The sequence below is a fragment of the Phascolarctos cinereus genome, unplaced genomic scaffold (assembly GCF_003287225.1).
Source record: "Phascolarctos cinereus isolate Bilbo 61053 unplaced genomic scaffold, phaCin_HiC Scaffold_4;HRSCAF=312, whole genome shotgun sequence".
NCBI lineage: Eukaryota > Metazoa > Chordata > Mammalia > Diprotodontia > Phascolarctidae > Phascolarctos > Phascolarctos cinereus.
The window spans coordinates 634,345,157-634,370,021 of NW_027555847.1; the positions used below are offsets into that span (position 1 = coordinate 634,345,157).

At 36.8% G+C, this 24,865-nt stretch overlaps 1 protein-coding gene across 1 annotated transcript in view; it reads right to left on the reverse strand.

Annotated features, from left to right (window-relative positions):
• DNAAF11 (dynein axonemal assembly factor 11) overlaps window positions 1–24,865 on the reverse strand; it is a 102,870-nt gene that overhangs the window by 33,309 nt on the left and 44,696 nt on the right. Inside the window, exons 7-10 of the mRNA XM_020997910.2 lie at window positions 22,420–22,497; window positions 15,837–15,902; window positions 11,420–11,489; window positions 6,831–6,926 (exon numbers count right to left, since the gene is read on the reverse strand). Coding sequence (XP_020853569.1) covers window positions 6,831–6,926; window positions 11,420–11,489; window positions 15,837–15,902; window positions 22,420–22,497 — 310 coding nt within the window. The remainder of the gene's footprint in view (window positions 1–6,830; window positions 6,927–11,419; window positions 11,490–15,836; window positions 15,903–22,419; window positions 22,498–24,865) is intronic.

A 24,865-nucleotide genomic window follows, 5' to 3' on the forward strand; every position in this document is an offset into this window, starting at 1 on the left:
CTGCTTGACCTACAGAGACTGGTCCCTGAATGAAGAAATAAAAACTTAATCCTAATTTAATAATTTGTTGTTAGCATAATAGCAAAATAATTTCTCTCATTACCCCCTTTGATTCTCTGGAGAGATGCAGCCTCCTCAATAAATCAGTGATATGACAAATAAATCTGATATGGCAAATTCTTCATCAAGAGTTTTTAACCATGGGGTTTATGGGGGGAAACAACGTGAGGGGAAGAATCAAAGAGACTGACCAAAACATTGGCAGGAGCCATTGGGGGCAGTCCTCTTTGGCAAGCAGACTTTACAGAACAGAGGTGCATAAAGAAGAAGCTTTTAAAAAAAAAGGAATGGGTTATCTCATCAGTCCATCATCTTTTAGGGCTTGGTCATCTCATAAAGTTGTTTGATTTCTGAGAATCCTAATGCAGTCCTCTGGTCCTTTGGAAATCTCTCCTCTTAAGCATTCTGGAATGGGTATGGTTTCAGAGCAGCTTCTAGATATTTGTTTCTCTGGGATTTCTTTTTCTGTTAAAAATACAATATAGTTTTGAAGGGAGAATCTAAAAAGAATCTATGAGGATCTGACTTACAGAATGAGCCATTTTAGTTATAAATTTGGTATCTGACAATATAGTTACATAAGCTAAGTCTAAAAGGTGTCTTTTAAATTGGCATAGAAACTAATATCATTTAACTTAACGGTGTTCATCTATTTCATTCTTCACCTCAGATTTATTCCAGAAAGTGAAGGAAATTCAGTTTATATTTGTCTTGTGATAGGGGTTAGCAAATTCTTATACTGATATATTTAGGAAATTCAAATAGAAACTGAAAAATCAGAAAATTATGAATGTGATTTTTATATCTGGCATATACAATTCTCTAATATTATTATTATTATTTTACCTCTTCACCAAATTTTCACTCTATTTTATTTACTCTAGTTATTTTCTCTTTACACTCTATCCAATGCTTTTGCTTCATTATTTAAAAAGAAATCCCATTTATATACTGTGCATACCTTTTTCATTTCTTAATATTGTAACAATTCCTCTACGATACATCCCCATCTTGAACTCTATCTTTAGCTCATGAGTCCCCATAGATGCATTTACCTTAAACAGGCAGCCAGAAGACATAGCTCAAATCAAAGGCATTTACTTAAATGCCATAGCATAAGCAGTAGTAACAAAATATTTCCCCAATAAATATAGAACCAACTTTCCCAAAGCATGATTGGAAAAGTAAACATACATGTAGGGAACGTACATGATCAAGACAACTCACACCTCCAGCATTGCAAGACCCCAAAGTCCTTTCTTTTCTCAAGGTGTTCTCACACTAATGCTCCAGAATGTGGCATCTCTCCTGGATAGGTCACACTCCATTGGACTCCATGAGCCTCCTCTTCTCCCCAGGTCAATCCAATTCTTTAGCCACCCTCTAAGGCTGCTCTCTGATGGGCATGTCCTACTGAGTGAACTGCTCCATTTCAAGATGCCATTGCTTAAGGGCAGGGGGGAGGGAGAATGATCCTTCCTCCCTTTGTCAGACACAAGGGAAAAGGCTAAGAGCAATTCCCTCTCCAGAGCTGGGTTCTTCCAAAGCTGGCTCTCTTCCCAAGTTCTAGAACTGATTTCTCTCCAGTGCTAGAGTCAGCTTTCTTGATGGCAGTAATATCTCTACGTACTGTATCCAGCTGAGACTTTTTTTAAAGATTCATTAATTTATTTATTTTTAGTTTTCAACATTCACTTCCACAAGGTTTTGAGTCCCAAATTTTCTCCCCATCTCATCCCTCACCCAACCCTAAAACAGCATGCATTCTGAATACTCTTTCCCCTAATCTGCCTGCCCTTCTCTCTCTCCCCCCCTTCTCTTATCCCCTTCCTCTTCTATTTCCTTGTAGGATAGAATAGATTTCTATACCCCATTGCCTGAACATCTTATTTCCTAGTTGCATGTGAAAACAATTTTTTAACATTTATTTTTAAAGTTTGGATTCCAAATTTTCTCCCTTCCTCCCTCCCCACCCACCCTCATTAAGAAGGCAAGCATCTCGATACATGTTATAGATATGTAGTCATGTAAAATACTTCCATAGTAGTCATGCTGTGGAAAACTATATTTCCCTTCATCTTATCCCCCCCCATTTATTCTCTTCTCTCTTTTGACCCTGTCCCTCTTCAGAAGTGTTTGCTTCTGATTACCCACTCCCCTCTATCCTCCTGCTCTCTTATCCCCTTCCCCCCTCATTTTCCTTTAGGGTAAGATAGATTTCCATACCCCATTGTGTATGTTATTCCCTCCTTAAGCCAAATCCTATGAGAATAAGATTCACTCATTACCTCTCACCTTCCCCCACTTCCCCTCCACTGTAAAAGCCTTTTCTTGCCTGTTTTATGTGAGATAATTTACCCCATTCTACCTCTCCTTTTCTCCTTCTCCCAGTATAATCCTCTTTCACCCTTTAATTTTATTCTCCAGATATCACCCATTCATCTTCAAGACACCCTGTGCCTTCTATCAATCTATCCATACATATAAATTTTTTCCCTCCAACTACCCTAATACTGCCAAAGGTCTCATGAGTTACAAATATCATCTTTCGATGTAGGAATGTAAACCGTTCAACCTTAATAAGTCCCTTATGATTTTTCTTTCCTGTTTGCCTCTTCATGCTTCTCTTGAATCTTGTACTTGAAAGTTGAATTTTCTATTCAGCTCTGGTCTTTTCATCAAGAATGCTTGAAAGTCCTCCATTTCACCGAATGTTCATTTCCCCCTCCCCCCGAACGATTATATGCAGTTTTGCTGGGTAGGTGATTCTTGGTTGTAATCCTATCTCCTTTGACCTCTGGAATATTATATTCCATGCCCTGCAGTACCTTAATGTAGAAGCTACTAAATCTTGTGTTATCCTGATTGTGCTTCCACAATACTTGAATTGTTTCTTTCTGGCTGCTTTGCGATATTTTCTCCTTGACCTGGCAACCCTGGAATTTGGCTACAATATTCTCAGGAGCTTTCCTTTGGGGATCTCTTTCAGGAGATGATCGGTGGATTCTTTCAATTTCTATTTTACCCTCTGGTTCTAGAATATCGGGACAGTTTTCCTTGATAATTTCTTGAAAGATGATGTGTATCCTTTTTTTTTGATCATGGCTTTCAGATAGTCCAATAATCTTTAAATTATCTCTCCTGGATCCATTTCCAAGTCAGTTGTTTTTCCAATGAGATGTTTCACATTGTCTTCTATTTTTTCATTCTTTTGGTTTTGTTTTACAATGTCTTGATTTCTCGTAAAGTCACTAGCTTCCAAATGCTCCATTCTAATTTTTAAGGAAGTATTTTCTTCAGTGAGCTTTTGGACTTCCTATTCCATCTGGCCAATTCTGCTTTTGAAGGCATTCTTCTCCTTATTGGCTTTTTGGACCTCCTTTGCCATTTGGGTTAGGCTATTTTTCAAGGTGTTATTTTCTTCAGTATATTTTTGGGTCTCCTTTAGCAAGCTGTTGACTAGTTTTTCATGATTTTCTTGCATCATTCTCATTTCTCTTCCCAGTTTTTCTTCTACTTCTCTTATTTGCTTCTCAAAATCTTTTTTGAGCTTTTCCACGGCCTGGGACTGATTCATGTTTTTCTTGGAGGCTTTGGATTAGGAGCTTTGACTTTGTTGCCTTCTGGTTGTATGTTTTGATCTTCTTTGTCACCAAAGAAAGATTTGCTCATGATCCCAGCCAATTACTTGAGTTTTAAATTCTTTGTTAAGGTAGGGGTCTCCTTCCAGTGTGGAGAATGTACTGTCCCAAGTTTCAGGGGTTTTGTGCAGCTGTTTTCAGAGATACTTCTAGGGACCTGTATGTTTTCAGTTCTTCTAAGGTGGTATGATCAAGGGCGAGGTGTTTCCTCCTTTCCTGGCCTGTGCTCTGGTCTATGACTGACCACAAGCCCTCTTTTCTGTCTTGGAACTGTAAGGAGGATTCTGTCTTCACTGCCACTACAAACTCCACCATGCCAACACTCCTCCTTGCCCCAGGACAGCCACCCAGAACTGTGACCCAGATCCAAGCACAGGCAAAGCAAGAGAATCCTCCCTCAGCACCAGTAAAGATATCCTTGCAATCCTCCTCTGATCAGCCACTCAATTCCCCCTCAGTCTGTGGGCTGAGCTCTAGAAGCAACCATTGCCCCAGGACTGCACCAGGTCTAGGGCTTGGACCAAGCTTCTCTCTCACTACAGTCACAGACTCTTCCTACCGACCTTCTAATTTGTCTTTGGCGTCTGTGCATTGAGAAATCTGGAAACTGCCACAGCTGCCCATGATTCAGTCTCCTGAGGCCAGCTCCAGGTTTGCTGAGGCCTGGTCCTTACCTGCACACCCATGCTGAACTGGGTTTGTCTCCCAGTCCAGCGTGATACTATCCAGGTTTTCTTGGGCTGGAAATCTGTTTCACTCTGTCTTTTTGTGGGTTCTGCTGCTCTAGAATTTGTTTAGAGCCATTTTTTACAGGTATTTGGAGGGGTTTGGAGGACAGCTCAAGCAAGTCACTGCTTTTACTCTGCCATCTTGGCTCCGCCTCTATCTAAGACTTTTTAAAGTCACCAGATACGACTGCTCCTTTAGCTAATCAACAGGTGCCTGATAATTGCATCAAGCTGATAGAAGACTATCTTCATACCTCCTAAAGAACCAAGGATGTGTCAAAGCTCTTCTATACTTCCTTCAAAGCTGTTAATTGGACTTTCAGTTTAACACCCTTAATTATCTGCTAAGGGTCCACTCAGGGTGTGAGCCATTCAAAGTCACACATATTTTACAAAATACAAAGTGATACTCAAAATATGAAAAGGGTCCAGCCTAAGACTGCATATTATGCAATCTTATCAAGTGGTCTGGAAGAACCAAACTGGTCAGGAGTCCTATGATCAACTCTCTACTTCAATATTACCATATGTTATATCAGATAGGTTCATCATTTCTGTAAGCAAATTCAAGAAGAAAAGCTCTAGAATGTTCTAGGAGATGTAATTACAAAACACACACACACATATAATATAGTCATTTATAGTATATATACTATATATATATATATGAGAGAGAAAAAATGTCCCATCTAAAAGATCATCATAAATGTATATAAAGAATCAAGTAACATAAAGTACACAAATTCTTAAGAACAAAAGACAGAAATGTGAAAAATAGCTCTGATGTCAAGAAAAGATAAAATTATGACAATGAAACAAAGTAACAAGATTCCCCAATTATAAACAACTCCCTAAGAGTGAATTAGGCATTTCTGGAAGCCAGATCAACTATTTCAAGGATATAAGGTATTATTTTAGGCCACTAAAGGATGAATTTATTAATTGCATTTAATGAGTTTATAAAATGCCTGAATCACTCTTGGGGTACAATGTCCACATTCAGGGAATGTGATTAATAATAATAGTAATTGTGATAATGACACATTTCCATTACCATTTATTCTAGTTATATAGCTTTCCTAATTTAGGAAATTTTCTACATGACCCCAGAGGGGAGAATTAGAAACAATGAGCAGAATTTGTAGAGGCAAATTAGGCTGAATATAAAGTAAAAAATCCTTAACAATTAGAACTGCCCAAAAGTAGAATGGCCTGCCTTGGAAAATTAGTGGTTTCCTCCTCACTGGAGGCTCTTCAAGTTGAGACTAGATGACTAATCAAGGATATCACAGTAGAAATTCCCGACGGGGTCAAAGGATTAGATGCAAAATGTCCAAAAGGGAACTGATTATCTTTCCTCTTAAAACAAAAATTCTTAACTTTTTTGTGTCCTGGGCCCATCTTGGCTATCTGTTGAAACCGATGGACGTCTTTTCAAACTAATATTTTTAAATGTATGGTACAATTCATGGGTTACAAAAGAAACCAATTATATTGAAATACTCATCAAATTTTTTTTTAATCAAGAATCTTTAGTTTAAGAGGAAAGATAATTAACTCAGTTTTGCACATGTTACATTTGTAGTACCTATTCTGTGACTATTTTCTTTACCTCCCACTCACACTGGTGGTCTAGCACCCCAGAAGGTATCTAATTACATCCCACAGAGCTACAGGGGTAGCACGAGTATCTTGCTACAATGAACCTAAATAACTAAAAAAAGAATCAAGTTGCTTTTCTGCATCTGTTGTCTTTGAAACTTTTAGGGTTTTCTGCAACACACTAAAGCATATATTCAAAAATATATATGTCATAAGAAATATGTATTAATTATACCCTTTGGCTTAAATTACTATAACTATAAAATGAGGGAGGGACTAGATGATGTCCAGTGGAAAGAGGATCAGCTGGGTTTAAATCCTACCTCTGATTCTTACTATCTGTATCACTTCACCTCTGTGTTCCTCAGTTTCCTCATCAGTAAAATGAAGGGATTAGACCAAATGGCCTCTGAAGTCCCCTCCAGCTCTAAATCTATGACCCTAGAATGCTATATATCAAAAGTCCTTTTCAGCTTTAACTTCCTATCATTCTATTTCAGCAGATTTAAACATGAGAATCTGAGTTCCTTTAGCTAATTTGCTACTCAATGCCATAGGATTCACAGGGTCATAGATTTAGGGCAGGAAGGAACCTTAGAAATCTGGTCCAAACCATTCTTTATACAGATGAGGAAATTAAGGTGAAAAAAAGTTTATGTGGATTGTCCAAGGTCACGCCTGTCTCTTTCAGAGCAGAGATTTGTGCCGAGGCCCTGTGTGCCTCCATTTTAATTTCTGTTTCTTCATAAAGCTGCAGATTTTAAAGACTATCTTTGTGTGAAATCAATCCATTACAGACCTTTGGCATGGTGATCACCAGGTGTCCAGTTGTCTGAGATCTTTTAGCAAAACTACTATCAGGTTTCACTTCAACAGGAAGCACAAGTTGAAATGGCTGAAAACAAATCAAGAGTAATGCAGTGATGCATAGAGTAAATGGGTGATTTATTTTGACAAATATCTTCAAAGTTTATCTCTCAGATATAAAATATACAGTGCTATTAAAAATATTTTACTCACTTACCTAGACATAAAAATTGTCCCTAAACCTGTATCCATTGTACAGTTGGTCTTGACTGTAAAATTTAGGAATTTTGTTGATTTATCTGGCTGTTTTTCAGATTGTCAAACAGCAGTTTAAGTATGTAAACAGAGCTTCTAACTATATACATAATAGTTTCATAGTTAAACCTTGATAGTTCAATACCTCAAGGTTCTGTGGTTTCTTCAGAGTGAATATTCCCAGTCAACAATTTAGATTGCAACCCTTTAGCATTTAGTCAGTGTGAGTTTCTGTGGTCCTCCCAAATTCATCACTCTGTGGCTAACCCCGTGATGAGCTTCAACAAAATTTGCTATGCTGGTCCCTGCATGACAGGTACACTAACCATGAGTTATGGGTTGGACAAGAGAGCCTTTAGGCCCCTTCCAATTCTGAAAGGCTGTGATTCTGTGCTCCATCATGGGGCTAAAGACAAAGCCTTTCTAGGTTGGGGGGACTGGACAAAGCTTGAACTCCACTAGAATAACTTTCCAGAAACCAGGGTCACCCCAATCTATGCTGAGATCTTAGAGTATTATTTGAAAGAGTTATTGAGGAAATGGACACAACCAAGATCACAGAATAGAGGAAGCACTACAGCCAAGTTCTATCTATATTCCCATCCAAATAATTTTAAAATAGCACTTCAAATCAAATTATGGAGTGGCAGAGCCAACAAAAGGTCAGGGTGAGAAATTTTACAGTTCAAGGCAGGAGAGGTCTGTGATATTGGGGTGAAGGATGGTCCAGAGCACATGTGGCAACAACACCACCTGTGGGACTTGGAAGTAGCAAAAGTAACAGCAGCAGCGGTTTCAGGAGCTCTCATCCTACACATGGTAAGAGGACTGGGCAACTAGTCTGAAAGAGATTATAGGGAACCCTGTGCTAGCACTGGGCACAGGACCAGGTGCTATTTGGCAACTCCATGCCCATACTCACTTCCCAGTCTTGGTTCCAGGACAGAGAAGAATACTTTCTATCACAAAGGAGCAAAGGGGGCCCTGAGGAGCAGTAGCATTTTCAGTTGCAAGGAATACAGGGTCCCTGGCTAAGGACCAAAGCATATACCAGGAGAAAAGTAATCACACCTTCTCCAGATCACACCATCTTGGAAGCACTGAAAACTTCTTCAAAAAACAGTAGCATGAAAAAGCCTGAAGCTTGGGACATTCCCACCCACACCCTAAGGTGAACAGAGCTCAACTTAAATATAAAGATCAAAGTCAAGAAATAGGCTGGAAAAATGAGCGAATGAATGAATGAATGAATGAATGAATGAAATGACTATAAAAAGCTACTATGGTGATACAGAATATCAAGACTAAAACTCAGAAGACAATGATGTCAAAACAGCAATAAACAAAGCCTCAAAGAAAAAAATGCAAATTGGACACAAACCCAACAAGAATTGCTAGAAGAGTTAAAAAATCATTTTAAAAATCAAATAAAAGTGGTTGAGGAAAAATGGGAAAATAAATGAGAGCAATGCAAGAAAATTATAAAAAGACAACAGCTTGGTAAAAGAGGCACAAAAAATGCTGAAGAAAATAACATCTGAAAAAGCGAACTAGGCAAATGGTAAAAAGAAGTAGAAAAGCTCATTGAATAAAATAATTCCTTAAAAATTAGAATTAAGCAAATGGAAGCTAATGACTAATGAGAAATCAAGAAACAAGAAAATAAAGTCAAAAGAATGAAAAAATAGAAGAAAATATGAAGTACCTTACCATAAGACAATTGACCTAGAAAATAGAATGGAAGAGAGATAATTTAAGAATTGTTGGACTATTTGAAAGACATGAAGAAAATAGCCTAGACATCATCTTCCAAGAAACTATAAATAAAATTGTCCCAATATCCTAAAACCAGAGAGTAAAATAGAAATTTAAAGAATTCACTGAATACCTCTGAAAGAGATCCCAAATGAGATCTCCCAGGAATATTACAGCCAAATTGCAGGGTTCTCAGGTCAAAGAGAAAATACTGCAAGCAGCTAGAAAGAAACCACTCAAATATCATACAGTCACAGCCAGGATCACATAAGATTTATCAGTTACCACATTAACGGAGCAGAGGCCTTAGAATATGATATTCCAGAGCTAGGATTACAACCAAGCATAACCTACTGAGGAAAACTAAGTACAATCCTTCAGAGGAAAAAACAGATATTAATAAAATAGAGGACTCTATTCAGGACAAATATTCCTGATCAAAAAGACTAGAAATGAATAGAAAAATCTGACTTTCAAATGTAAGACTCAAGAGAAACATTAAAAAGGTAAACATGAAAGAGAGATCAAGAGAGACTCAAAAAGGTTAAACTGTTTACATTCCTATATGGTAAGATGATATATGAAACTCCTAAGAATTTTATCACTATTAGGGCAGCTAAAAGGACTCTACATAGAGGGCATGGTGGTGAGTCAATTATGTTGGGATGATCTCAAAAAAATGGATGGGCAAGAAAAAGGGATGCACTGGGAAAAGGGGAAGGGGAAAGAGAAAGGAAGAATGGGGAAAATTATCTCACATAAAAGAGGCATCAAAGCAAAAGCTTTTACAGTGAAGGAAAAAAACGGGTCAGTATCCCAAAGATATCAAAGAAAAGGAAAAAGACCTATATGTATACAAATATTTACAGCAGCTCCTTTTGTGTTGGCAAAGAATTGGAAATTGAGGGGGACATCCACCAAGTGAGGAACAGCTGAATGAGTTATGGTATAAAATTGTGATGGAACACTACTACGCTGTAAGAAATGACAAGGGGCATGGTTTTGGAAAAACTTGGGAAGAACTACATGAATTGATAGAGTAAAGTAAGCAGAACCAGGAGATCACTGCACACAATAACAGCAATACTGTAGCAACTGCCAACTGTGAAAGACTTAGCTACTCTGATCAAGATAATGATCCAAGATAATTCCAAAGGACCCATAATGAAAAATGGCTATCCATCTCCAGAGAGAAAAATGGTAAACTCTGACTGCAGATTCAAACATACTTTTTTTCACTTCCTTTATTTTTATTGCTTTTTTTCTTGCAATGTGGCTAATATTCATTTTGCATGACTTCATATGTATAACTGACTTCATATTGTTTGCCTTTTCAAGGGGTGGGGGAGGGGATGGAAGGAGGGAGAGGTTTGAAAGGCAAAATTTTTAAAAATGAATATTGAAAATAAATATTTTTTAAAAGACACATTATTGGCTAAAAATGATAGAAAGATGCTTTCTATAAATTAAAATGATAAAAAGATGCTTTCTATACATTAAAATCCAAACATGGAATAGATTGCATTATTTCACTTAGAACAAATTACTGTAAATTATTTTTATGCAAAATCCATATGTGAACATTATCATAGTACATAAAGTCAATAGGTAGACATATTTAAGGAAACTATGAAGCTCCACAATTTCTAGCAGCCATTAATTGTAACTGCCAGTGTAAGAAATATTGGTTTCCTAAATAGCTATAGTATGGTTTGTTAACTTGGTTAACAATTTTTCTAGTCTAGTTAAACTTATTTAAGGGCAGCACATTTCTTTAAAACTAAGCATAATTTATTTAAGGATTTGATTTTGAGCTTGTATTCTCTTTTCTCCCAAACCCTCCCTATTTCCAAACTTCCCTATTACTATCAAGGGCACCATCTTCCTTCTAGGCATCCAGCCTCACAACCTACGTGTCATCCTCAACTCCTCACTAGAAGTCACCCCACATATTCAATCTCTTATATTTCTATCTTCAAAACATTTCTCATATATGTTCCTTCCTCTCGAATCACATAACCATCACCCTGGTGCAGGCCTTCACCAATTCATGTTTAGACTATTGCCACAGCCTTTGGCTGGTCTCCCAGCCTCAAGTTCCTCCCCACTCAAATGCATCCTCTGCTCAGCTACTGAAGTGATCTTTCTTGAAGGTGCAGGTCCAATCATGTCATCATCCCATCCCCCTCAAACTCCAATGGTTTCTTATCAACTCCAGAATCAAATATGAAGTCTTCTCCAATTTCACTGACTGTTCCCCATGCCCAGAATGTTCTCCCTCCTTACCTATACCTCCTGACTTTCCTGGCTTCCTTCAAGACTCAGCTAAAATTCCTTTTTCTGAAATAGACCTTTCCATGTCCCCTTCCCCTAACCCCCTGCTAGTTATCTTACAAATACAATATCTCCATGTTTCCTCACCCATTAGAACATAAGCTTTTTGAGGACAGAGGCTATTTTTGCCTTTCTTTATATCCCCAGTGCTCAGCACGGGGCCTGGTACACAGTAAGGGCTTAAAAATGCTTATGGACTGACCAGATGACCATACTATTATGCAAATTTATACCTACCTTCCCCTTGACCATTACTCGAACATAAGTTGGCTGCACATCAACATCAATTAGAGAAGTATCCATGAACCTTCAGGATTAAATGCATCAAAAAGTTATAATTCTTATAAAAACATAAGTGTATACAAATGTTAATCCAAATATTCATGAGTAACTTTAAATAAATTCAATTCTATTCAATTAAACAAATATTACATTACTATGATATTCAATTTTTATTGTGGTGACCAGTCCCAAAAATTGTTTCAAGTCAAAGTCCCAGGAAAACTTCAGATTGAAAGGAGTTCAATTTAACAGTAACTCCAGTTTTATAGTCATTAATATATTCGTATTTTATCTTTCTATCCCCAACTATATTAGATCTGTAACAACAAAGGTGAATATATTATTTTATCCTTCCACACTGGAATGAAGTCTTCTGGTGAGTCTACTAGTTCTACTATTTTCAGCCAGTCACTTTATATATAATTAATAGTAGATTACTCAATACTGCTTCAACACAGTCAACAGAGGAACTTCTCATCCTGTACCTGACGTAACATCTAGCAGAATCAGCACAAGGTAGGAAGGTCACATCTCCTAATCTGTTTATATGACAATGTTGGAAATTTATTGCATAAGGTAAAACATTTACATATGTAAGGCTTGAGTGACTGCTTTACTCGAGTACCTAATAATATTTCCAATCAATCTCATAGGCATTAGATTAAGTGTGGAAAGTCCTTCAAACTCTAATGATGTTGCACAAGAATTGTGTTTAGAAAGGCCAAGAAAACTTGGGCATGCCCAGAAGCATCTATAAACTATCAAGCAATTTGATAAGGGATGGATTTAAGAATTTTGAGCAAGTGTGGCATTACCTTGGGGAACAAAGGCAGGAGTGAATTGTGGCACAGAAAGGAGATGCCAAGGAAAGTTACCAACTTTACAAGCATCTCACACAAGATGTAGGCTGAGGAAGTCCCAAGGAAAGGTCAGCTCTTTGATCTGATGCTGAGTGAAGTGAGCAGAACCAAGAGGACCATGTACACAATAACAGCCACGTTATGCAATGACTAAGATTGTTTAACTGAACCCTTCTCAGCATTACGAGGATCTAAGACATCTCCAGAGGCCTCGGGATGGAAAACACTGTCCACATCCAAAGAAAAAGCTATGGAAGTCAAATCGCTATCACTTATTTTTACCTTCTGTTGAGTTTTGTTTCATCTTTCTGATGGTTCCTCCTATTGGTTTTGATTTTTACTTACAACTTCACTAATGTGAAAATATGTTTAATGGGTATGTAAATGTAAAGCCTATATCAGATCGTGTGCCGTCTTGGGGAGGGGGTGGGGAGGAAGGGGAAGAAAAATTTTCAACTCAAATGCATATGGAAGTGATTGTTGATAAATCAAAACAAATTAATAAAATTTAAAAAAAAAGAAAGGTTAGCTCTTTCTCCAATTTCCCCTTCCAGTGCCTGTCTACATGCATAAACTATATTATAATCTGTTTTTTCATTGCCCAAATGTTTCTGGTAAACTGAATTTTACTTCAACCACAAAGAAGCCAGGATTAACTAGAGATAAATATAAAGTTAGAGAGCCCAACCTCTGACTAAATGTTGGGAATTTTCTTAACAACTGTGACAAAATTTATAACTTTTCCTCTAACATCAATTCCCTAAAGCTAAAGATATTGCCTCCTAGGCCAAAAACTTAGATAATGATTTTAATGGTGATGTTATTGCTGCTGTTCAGTCAATCAGTGATGTCCGACTCTTTGTGACCCCACGGACTACAGCATGTTAAAGCTGTCTATGGAGTTTTTTTGGCAAAGATATTGGAGTGATTTGCCATTTCCCTCTTTAGGGAATTAAGGCAAACAGAAGTTAAGCGACCTGTCCAGGGTCACACAGCTAGTAAGCACCTGAGGCTGGATTTTAATTCAGGTCTTCCTGACTTCAGGCCCAGCACTCTATCCACTGAACCACCACCTAGCTATTTTTTAATGGTGTTACATATAGCCAAATGCTTTTCTGAAATTTTATCATGATTAAAAATATTAGAAAATTCAGTACAGGTGAATAAAAATATGAATAACAAAAATGTAAGAAAGAAATCATGCTAATTTAAACATCTTTTTAATGTAATATTGATCGCTGGAATGATACTTTTTAATTTCATTTTATTATTTTAATGAAAATACATCTTAATTCAATTCCTTCAACTGTAAGAATTCCTGGCAAAACAGCTTGTCCTAATACCAAGTGCATTAGCCTTGGAGACCTGGGTTTGAGTCCTGCCTCCAATACTTACTATGTGACAGTGGCCCTTCACTTCTCTGAGCCTTATTTTCTTCATCTGTAAAAGTGGAGCAATAATGCTTCTATGACCTCCTTCGAAAGGCTGTTGTGAGGAAAGTACTTTGCAATCCTTAAAGGACATTATAAGTTCAAGATATTCTTTCTATTTACATTATACATCTGATGATTACAAGATTGCTTGATGAAACTAAAGCCCAAAACTCAATACACACAATGACTAAAACAATGTAAATGAAGACCACACCAAAATATAACCGAAATTAGGCTAAATGGTTGCTGTTGATTCCAAATTATTAAAGTATAAGCCTTCCTCAGTTGGTCACCAAGAAAATGAGGCTAATACTGCCCTCAGTCCCTGGTTTTGTGACTTTTTATGAGGTTTGAGTGAGATGATGTGTACAAAGCCTTTTGTAAACTTTAAAACATTCTACAGAAGCCACTAATTTTTATTGTTCCTTTTTGTTGACAAATGGTGAATTGTAATGATGAAAAGTGACATCTATTTTCAGTCACAACTGCTCTCTGGGGGAGAAGTTTTCTTATTTGTTATGAGGGAATATACTTTGTGAAGTTTATTTATATGTTTTTTGGGATGTTTCTGTTACATCAAAACAAAATATTTCAATAAAATGATAAATAAATCACATTGCCAGAAAAATATTCAGCAAGAAGATGTTCGTATGAATTCAAGAGAATTGACATAAGCTAAACCGGAGATGTCAAACACATAGCCTGCAATTTTCCCAAGTGTGGTCCAAACCTGACTAAACTGTAATTGGGAAATGCTCTTAAAAATAAATAAAACTACATTAGAAGATAGATAATACTAATATGTGGTTTTCAATATGCAGCCCAGAGGGATCTTTGTGTGGTTCTATTTGAATTAAGACACCAATGAGCTAAACCACAGCTCATTAAGTCTTCTGACCATATACGTAGATACTCCAGGATTCACAATGTTGCCCCACCAAAACTTCAAGACCTCTCAATTCATTAGCTTGCTACACTTTCATGACCTAAATTGATATGGCAGCCCCCAAAATTAATGTGATCTTAGGCTGCACAAGTGTTGTTCTATTGTCCTCTGCTCTGGTCCAATCACACCTGGAGTACAACGTTTAGTTTGCATCATGATGGTTTAGGAAGGTCATTTGGGAGAGTGATAAAATGAAGGTGACTAATATAGTGGAAGGTCTCAAAATCATGCTGTATTAAGACTGGTTGAAGGAACAGGGGATGCTTAGTTTGGAGGAGAGAAGACTTAACAAAGATATGAAAGCTGTCTTTGAATATCTGAAGGATTATCACCTCGCAGAGGAATTAAATTTTCTCTTTGGACATAGCAATCAGCAGAATTTGCAGTGAAGCAGATCAGTCTTGATAAAATGAAACAATCCCTAACAAAGTTACCCCAAAATAAAATGGAGTGTCTCAGGATGTAGATTATTCTCTCTCATTAAAGGTCTTTAAGCAAAGGTTGGAAGACCACTTGTTGAATATGTTATGTGGATTCTTGTTCAAGCACGGATTGGACTGAATGACTCTGAAATCTCCACCAACTCTGAGAGGGAGAGCACGTAGGAATCTTGTTGCTCATGTTATAAAACTGGTCAATGTCATTCTCAAGCAAAGTATAATGAGGACAATGCAGAACTGAAAGGAATTTGTTCATACTGGTCCTTGAGTTTTCTGGGTTCCCTTCCTTGTGTACGCATTCTCCATGACCCCATGCAACATCTACTCAATACAAAAATACACTTAAGGGGTCTGATCAGCCTTTGCATTGCCTGAAGTGTCTATGGAAAGGCTACTATGTAAACTCTCTGGGGCTGTAGTGTCAAGAAGTGCGGTGACCAAATCAAGGTAGACATTGGGAGAACAGGACAATGTCATAACCAGCACCCTCAAAATCAGATGGATGTTAAATGTTTGAAGCTCCACCATCTGTTAGAATGTCTAATCCAGAGGCTTTAGCCTCTAACAGCGAGTCACTGGGGTTTGCCTATCATAAAAGAATAACACATTTTCTTTTCCATTTAGGTATGAGAATAAATAAAATCACTCATAAGTTAAGCAGCAGTACCATAGAAAGCAATAAAATACCTTTACCTATATACAGCAAGATCCAGGACAATTTGATTATTTTCTTCATCATCTTTCAAAGAAAAATCAAGCCTAGTAAAAATGGAAAATAGAAAAAGAAATAGTTTGTCCAGTAATAAATGGATAGACAAAAGTCTCACCACATTATATTTAAAAGCAAAAAAGGATACACTACAAAAACTTCTATTAATGTGGGCATTTTGGTACTTGAACAACAATATTTCTATTTTATTTCCAAAACTTCACCAGAATTCAGCAAAACCTTGAAAATTAAATTGGATTTATCTATAATTTTTTTCAAACTTAACAAAATTCATGGTATGTTACAGATATATTTAACATTGGTGCAGAAATAGAGACATCTGGTGGTTAAAACTTTGGGTTTTTTTAATCTATTAAATTAATTTTTGTGAAGAAATCTAGAAGGTTAAGATTTGTTTGTGCATAAACAGATGCCTAACTAATAAGAATTTTTATATCCTGATTTTTAAAATCTAGATATCATTCTACAGCTTTTGCACACAAAAGATATAAAAACTCTGACTGACACAATGACCAATCATGAATATAAGGACCAATGATGAACTACCACCTGATATATCAATGATGGACTCAGGAAGCACAATATTTTTTGGTAGAGACAATGCAGGACTTCAGGACTTTCTTTTGCATGACTGCATAATATTTACAGGAAATGCTGTTTTTTTTTTAATTTCAAGGGGGAGGGGAAGAAAAAGAGAAAAGATTTTGTTAATTGAAAATAAATTAACTTGATCATGTGAGCAACTAGAGAAATGTCTCTGATCCCATGACCTTTCAAGCCTCTCCAAAACAGAAACTATGTGCCAAAAAAGTAACTTTAGCTTTTTCCATGGTATAGGACACTTAGAACCCAAGATAAGGCAAACAAACAAAAAATGGCAACTCAAGAACTGATGCTCACTCAATACCCCTTTCCAACCTTCCATGCTCTCAGCAGTGCGGTCTCCATAGCAGATTCAAGGAGACAACATAAGCTTACATCAAAACCCACCCCAGGGCCTGGTTCCCTCTCCCTCTTTTCAGTGCCTTGGGGATCCTGGGTACAGAAGTTTACTCAGGCCTTGAAAGCCAGCTTGGTGACAGCCCTTAGGGAGCAAAAACCTATTAAGGGCTAAAAACTGGAAGTACCAATGTTGCAAAGGTCTGAACTGCCAATGCTGAGATAAACAGATTCTGAACTGCCTCTACCAGGCCAGAGAACTGAGGAACAGGGCGAATGGGGCAGATCACTGGGACAGGACATAGTATATGTGCAGGGGATATGCAACACTCCATCAAACCTGAGAGAAAGAGTACAGCACCCAGCAGGGGGACAGTTCTGACCATCCAAAAATCACTTGGGACAAAGGACTAAGCTGGTGAACTGTGAAATGCCCAGTGTAGGAGGTGGCTCAGATGCTTTGAGATTTAGCCTCCCTTGAAATCACAGCCACAGGAGAGGAAGTCAGAAAGTGAGTGATAAGGAATGTAATGGGGCAGACTGAAAGTACAAAGAATATTACTGTGCTGTAAGAAATGATGTGTGTGATGAACATACAGAAACATGGAAAGATCTACATGAACTGATGCACAGCGAAGTAAGCAGAGCCAGGAAAACAATATACACTGTAACTACAACAATGGAAATGGAAATGACACAACAAAAAAAAGCAAAAATAAATATAACAAAATTATAAAGAACAAATGAAACTCAAACGAAGAGATATGAGAAGACACCTCCAACCCATCCCTTGGTGGAGGTGGGAGGTCCACAGGTATGCACATGTTTCTGGAATTTCTCAACATACTGATCAGTTGTGATGACATTTTTTTCCTCTTCAAAAATATTATTTATCATATCTTGGAGGGGTAGGAGGAGGGATACAGATGTAAAAACAGATGTAAAAGCAGAAAATATCAATAAAAACTTATTTTTTAAAGAATATATAAATTTATTTTTAATGTATAAACAGAAAACTTGTTAATTAAAAATTTCAATAGTTTTCCCTTTTGTAGCTAACATTCCTTAGATTTTAGTTTCCTAAACCTCAAAAACAGACATGGAATTGCCTTTCCAACATTTTCCCATCCTTATTCTTGTTTTTATTATTAGCCTTTTAATCCCCATGCTATGAAATCTCCCACTAAACTTTATTTTTTACCAGCCTAGGATTTCATCAGTGTAGAGAGCTCCTAGCCAGGAAAACCCCTCTTCCCTAGAAGCCTGGAACTTGCTCAGCAGCTCCCCAAGAACTGCTGGGAGCACTGGGAGGGTAAGTGACTTGTCCAGCAATACACAGCCAGTATATGTCAGAGGCGAGACACAAACCCAGCTCTTCCTGACTCCTAAATGACACATTAAATATGTTTTTTAAATTATTTTATTAATAATTCATATAATTCTCCAAAGTGTATCCCAAAATGAAATTATGGTATATGAAATCAATTTTACAAATCCACAAAACATACATGAAAGTTGCTTACAATAAACAGGAATAGGATTTTATTATATATGTATATATGGTCAATTCATATTTTAAATAAATTATATGTAATTTCAAAAACAGGTTTTCATAAAAAAAATTAATTCAATTAAATATACATCCCAGTGTTCTAAGCACCATTCTAGTTGCTAGGAATATATACAAAACTTAGATAAGACATGGCTTCTTCCTTCACTGAGTTTATAGTATAGTAAGGGGAATAAGACACATAAACACATAAATGTAATAAACAATAATGCATGCTAAGTATACCAGACAGATGTAAAACAAAGTGTTATGTAAGGTTTTAGGATACCTAAATTATTATTAACAATGGGGACTAGGCCTGCTCTGATGAAGGAGGTGACATCTAATTTGGGCTTTGAAGGAAGGGAATAAATTCAGTAAGTAAACTGTGTGTGTGTGGGGGGGCAATACCAAGCCACAAATAGGAAATGGAGTGAGCAAAGACTTATAGGTGAGAAAGTTCTGACTGTCTTTGGTTACAGAGAGATAGTGGCCCAGTTCAGCTGTACCACAGGGTAGAAAGTAATATAAAATAAGGTTTAAGAGAAAAAGTGGTACTGGATTGTGGAAGGTAAAGGAATCTAAACCTGATACTGTAAGCTAGGAGGGTGTAGTAGAGATTTTCAAGCCTAGGAGTATCTATTCATAAGGGAAATTAGCATGGCAATAGAATAAAGATGGATTAAAGAAAGGAGAAAGTATAATTTGAAGCCTTTTAACAATGAAAATAAATAATCCAACATGAAGAGCTTTTGGCAGATATTGTAAGAGTGCAACAATGAAAGGATGCTGAATTGAATCATAAAAACAGAACACAAAGATATTTCTGAGGGAAAATATGTCATAGATGAAGTATTATTCTAAACTATAACAGTATCTACCCAAAACATAACATAAAACAATAACCAAAATGATCTCTCAAGATTGTAATGGAATGGATACACCTATAGAGGAGGAATTCACAATTTTATTTTTATTATTTATGGTTTATGAAATTTAAGCAAAAAAAGTCAATATGAATTAGGAAAATCTTTTTTTATCTACTTATAATTCATGGAATTGTTAAATACCTAAGGTTTTTTTAAAAATTCATCCTGTACATAGCTTGTTTGTACATAGTTGTTTACGTGTTGTCTCCCCAATGAGATCCTGAACTCCTTGAAAGCAGGGGCTATCTTGCTTTTCCCATACCCCAGCACTTAGCACAGTGCCTGGCATATGGCAGGAGATTAATAAATGTTTACTGATAGCCTGATAATGGATGTGTGATCTCACTGGTGTAGAGACTTCCTCCAGTGATGTCAACAGCAGCTTTTCACATCCTCTTCAACTTCCTAGCTCTCTCCACTGAATTCTCCAGCGGGAGGATGGATGATCTCTAGATCTCTTGACATTTCATGGATACCAATGTGGCAGATGGGCTATCCACTGATTATCCTTCATGCTGGCTACCACACCAACCCACTCCAGTAGCTCCCTATTGTCTCCAAGATCAAATACAAAATCAAATATTTGGTTCAAAGTTCGTTGTAACTTGGCCCCTTCATACCTTTTCAGTATTCATATACTTTATTACTCTCCACTTAATCTGTGATCTAGTGACTCTGGCCACTTCGCTATTCTTTAAAAAAGACACTTCATTCCCCAACTCACTGGCTACCCTCACACTTAGAATTTCCTCTCTCCTTACCTCTGGCTCCTGGCTTCCCTGACTTTGTTCAATCCTCAGCTAACATGTCATCTTCCATTAGAAAAGATATATTTCCTAGTCTTCCTTAATATGAGTGCCTTCCCTCTAAGATTATCTCCAATTAATCCTGTACATATCTCATTTGTACACAGTTGTTTGCATGTAGTCCCCTGCTATTAAACTGTGATCTCCTTAAGGGCAGGGTCCATTTTTGCCTTTTGCTGTATTCCCAGTACTTAGTATAGCATCTGGCACATAGTAAGACAAAACAGAAAGAATGCATTGATCACCTCCTGAAATAAAAATCTCAGAAGAAAAACTCCCAGAAATAACAGCCAAATTCTAGAGTTCCCTCTTTAAAGAAAAATATTTCAGGCAGTCAGAAAGAAAGTGTTCAGGTACCAGGGAACAACAGTCATGATCATAAAAGTCCTGGCATCTTCTATATTAAGTAAGATGAGATCATGGAATCTAATAATGAAAAGGGCAAGAGACATGGGCTTACAACCAAGAATAATTTACACTGCAAAGCTGAATATACTCCTATAGAAATGAAAAGCTGAACCTTTAATGGAATAGAGCACTTTGTAGCATCCCTGATGAAAAGACCAGACTTAAGTAGGAACTTTGACGGACAAACACAAGGATCAGAAGAAACATCGAAAGGTCCATTTATATCACCATTTGACATAAAGTACTGACATTCTACTAGAGAAAGAAGAAACAAGAATCCCTTCAAATATTAATGCCTTCTGAGAGCACTGATGAAATTAAATAAGAAAAAAGAAAAAGAGACACTAGGGGTAGACTTGTCCTATTCTGAGAGTTTTAAGAGGGGAAAGAAAAGGAAGGGTAAAAGGAAGAATGCAGCAGTGTAGAAAGGAGGAAGAAGAAGGTAAAACTTACTGTTTCTCATAATTGAGGTACATGAGAAGAAGAATATACAAACCTGGAGGAAGGGGTAGGAGCTGAGGTAAGGACTAACTTTTACCTGAACCAGACAAAGGAGGACAATAGCAAGAATAATCACATACACACACACACTCACATACACACACTTGCCAACGGTTAGGTATAGAAATACAATAAACTCAATAAATGTTTGTTCAGGCAGGAATAGGGGGTAATAGTTAAGAGGGAGCACAAAACCAGGGTGGGAATAGTTGCAAGCAAAACTAACTTTCCAGATCCTGAAGGGAATTAAAAAAAAAATTAAGAAAAAAAAGAAGCAATATGGAAATTAAAGGGATGGCTATCAAATGGGGAACATTTGAATAAACCATTGTATGTGAAATGAAATATTATTACACAATAATAAATGATGAAATAGATGGTATCACAGAATCTAAGGAAGCATGAACTAATGCGGAGTAAACTGATGTAGAACAATTTATATAATGATAACATAACATCATAAAGAAAGCAACTTTCAAATACTTAAGAACTCTGAATGAATCAGTGATCAGACAAGCTGTTATGAATCATGTTACCCATCTACTGACAGAGAGATGATGCATCCAAGGGAAATACATGTGTGTGTATATATAGATACATATATGAACTTGGAAATGGAATGATTTGTTTTGTTACAGGTAAGTGAGAAGTTACTACATTTTTGTGATTGTATTTTGAAACTAATTCTTGCCCACCCTTCATATAACCTAACACTATAAATCACTAAGTGTAACAGATAGCATGCTATATTTTCTATAATTTATTTCCTTGGTCCAAAATATGTTTGGTGATTTTATCTCGGGTTTTAAAATTTGATTTGTAGGGGATACATTCATAAGAGATATCCCAGTATCATTATTAGCTTATTCACTACTAAATCAGAACAAATCAATTAATTTAAGCCAAATCCAGCCATGTTCTAACTCAAGGCATGTTTACAATATTCATCTAATTCTATAGAGGAGTGAAAGACATACCCTGCTAGCAACATTCATTAGTTGGTTCCAAAAAAAAAAATACACTACTGGGTGTTTAAAGGAAACAGTTTCATAAAAATAGGCAATCGGGGAAAGTCATTACAGTGAGATTCCATGACTTTACGATAGGACTTAGTTATAATGTATTACCGATATTATTATGAAACAGTACTAGTTGGGACAGTCTTATGTGTATGCTTGTATGTTCATGGAATGTTTATGAATGTCAGCTAAATTGAATCTAATCTGGTACTGTTTGAAAATATAGTGAATTTGTTACTTGAGAATATATGGAAGAAAATGACATTTTTAGAGCTTCCTAACCATTTAAAATTGACAAATTTATTCACTGCAAAGCACACCTGTTATTAAAAACAAAACCATGACTACAAATCCTACTAATTTTATTTCTTCAGGTTACTGTTTTTCTCACTTACTTGGGTTCATTAATATTCAAGACTCGTCCATCTGCAGTGATCAAAGTCCTAGGTGGCTTTTGTTTCTTCTTTCTATCACTAAAAATAAACAGAGAGGGGTGAGGTGGGATGGAGATGGAAGGAAATTCTTGTTTTACTAAAGTACATGTTAAAGGGAGTAATACCTCAGTGAAATAGCTCATGAAAAATAAACAGAAACGTCTGAATTCCACCAATATTTCTATATGAGTCAAGTTACTATAATTATGTCATTTGCTTTGAAATTCAAATCAGAGAAAGATTTCTATGTGGTCATATCTACAGTGATGAGGCAGAATTGCAAAGTAAAGCAATTTGCTGAATGACTCCTATGAAAAGAGCTTTTGTTGCTGTTCAGGTTTCAGTCCCGTCCAACTCCGTGGCCCCACCTGGAGTTTTCTTAGCAAAGATCCTCAACTGTTTGGCATTTTCTTCTCCTGATCATTTTACAGATGAGGAAGCTGAGACAAACAGCGTTAAGTGACTTGTCTAAGGCCAGACAACTAGTATGAGTCTGAGGCCACATTTGAACTCAGGTCTTCCTGACTCCAGGCCTGGAGCTCTATCCATTGCGTCACATAGATACCCAAAGGGCTACCTTTCCCTGAAAAATATACATAAATTAATTTGTGTCTGTATGTGAGGAATGGAGGGAATGGGTATATGTGTTGTATGGGAGGGTTCTTCCTTCTTTCCATGGTGTTATAACTAAAGCAGAGCAACAAGGGGAGCTTCAAAGCTGTTCACTTAGCTGAGGATGGAATGCGCCTAGTCTGGAGTCAGCTTTCATCACCAGTAACTCCCCTTCAAAAGCTGACCTGCTCAGCCCCATTTCCTTATTACTTCCTATTGCCCCCAAGTAGACTGAGAACAGAGTACCTTTTCCAAGCAATCCTCCTTGCCCATCGCTGGCCAAAAGAAGAGGCAAAAACAGATTACCAACCTCAGGTCATGCCTGACATGAGAGAGGGAAAAATGGCAGCTAAAGAAAACTTATGTCAGTTTTATGGCTACTGCTGATTCAGTTCCCAAGTTCTGAGCCTATACAGCCTATTCTGTTTTCTCTCTTTGTATATACTTTGAGAGTTGCCTGTCCTCCATCCCCTTGCATAGGGATATGTGGTTTTTATTAAGCATGTGGGGCTGTATATGTATTGAACACCCAAGTGGCTAGGTTAGGGTTGTGCCAATAACGAATGGCTATCATATTTTATTTATAGTTTGTCCAGATACTTGCCATTTACTTCTCTACTTTGTGTATATAGCCTCTGATTTATTTAAAACTATAATTTATAATATATCATAATTGCTTCATGATTTAACAATCAGGGCAGTGTATAGATCACTGTAGCACTATTTAATTTGCAACAAACAAATGCTTAGGGAAAAACCTGATTTTCAGTTTGTCTCCAACCTTGTCTTTTTTCATTAATGAAGAAAAGTGCATGAAATCAGCAGCAGCCATTCTCTAACATGATCCTTCTTTTTTCAAATTGTCTTTAGTTTTTTTTATCATGGGGATGGAGAAGATATTTGTATTTCATTTTATGCTTTTCTTAGACAAAGGTACTTTAAAAGGCAGCCAGATGGTACAGGGAATAGAGCTGGGCCTAAAGTTGGGAAGACCTGAATTCAAATCCAGCTCAGGCACTTACTGGTTATGTGACTTTGGGCAAGTCATTTAACTTCTGTTTACTTCAGTTTCTTCAACTGTGAAATGGGGATAATAATAGCACCTACCTTAAAGGGTTGTTGTGAGGATCAAAAGAGATAATATTTGTAAAACACTTATAAAATTTATAAAACACTTAGAACAGTGCCTGGTTAGTTGGCAATAAATGCTTACTCCCTTCCTACTCCCCCTTCCCAATGTTATAAGGATAAAATTAGATAATATATGTAAAGCATTTGGAAACATTAAAGCAATACATAAATGCTACCTATTATTATTAAATGCACTAATCACACTCTTTAATTCACTTCCTCACAGGCCAAAAATTCTAAAAATTCCCCTAAGTGGTAGATATTAGGGTAGATGTGCTGGGTTAAGCAATTAGATGAATGGAATGACATTGTACCTATTAACAAACTTAAAAAGAACTACTCTGGAGATTACAGATCAGTCAACTTCAAACACATCATCAAATAAGCAATTTGTAAACACTTCAGAGATCAAAGAGTGGTGTTAAATAACTAACATAGCTTTGTTAGGAAGAAATAATCCCACTTCCATTGACTGATCTTATAATAGATAACATAACAACAGATATCCAAAGAACAGATTCCTGTAAAAATAAAAATACCACCCCAAATAATGCAAATGTAGGGTCATTTGCTCAAATGTAATACATTTGCACATTTCCTGAGGTGTGCACAATCCAAAGAGTGTATAGGTGAGTTAAAAGTTTCATCATCTATGGAGAATACT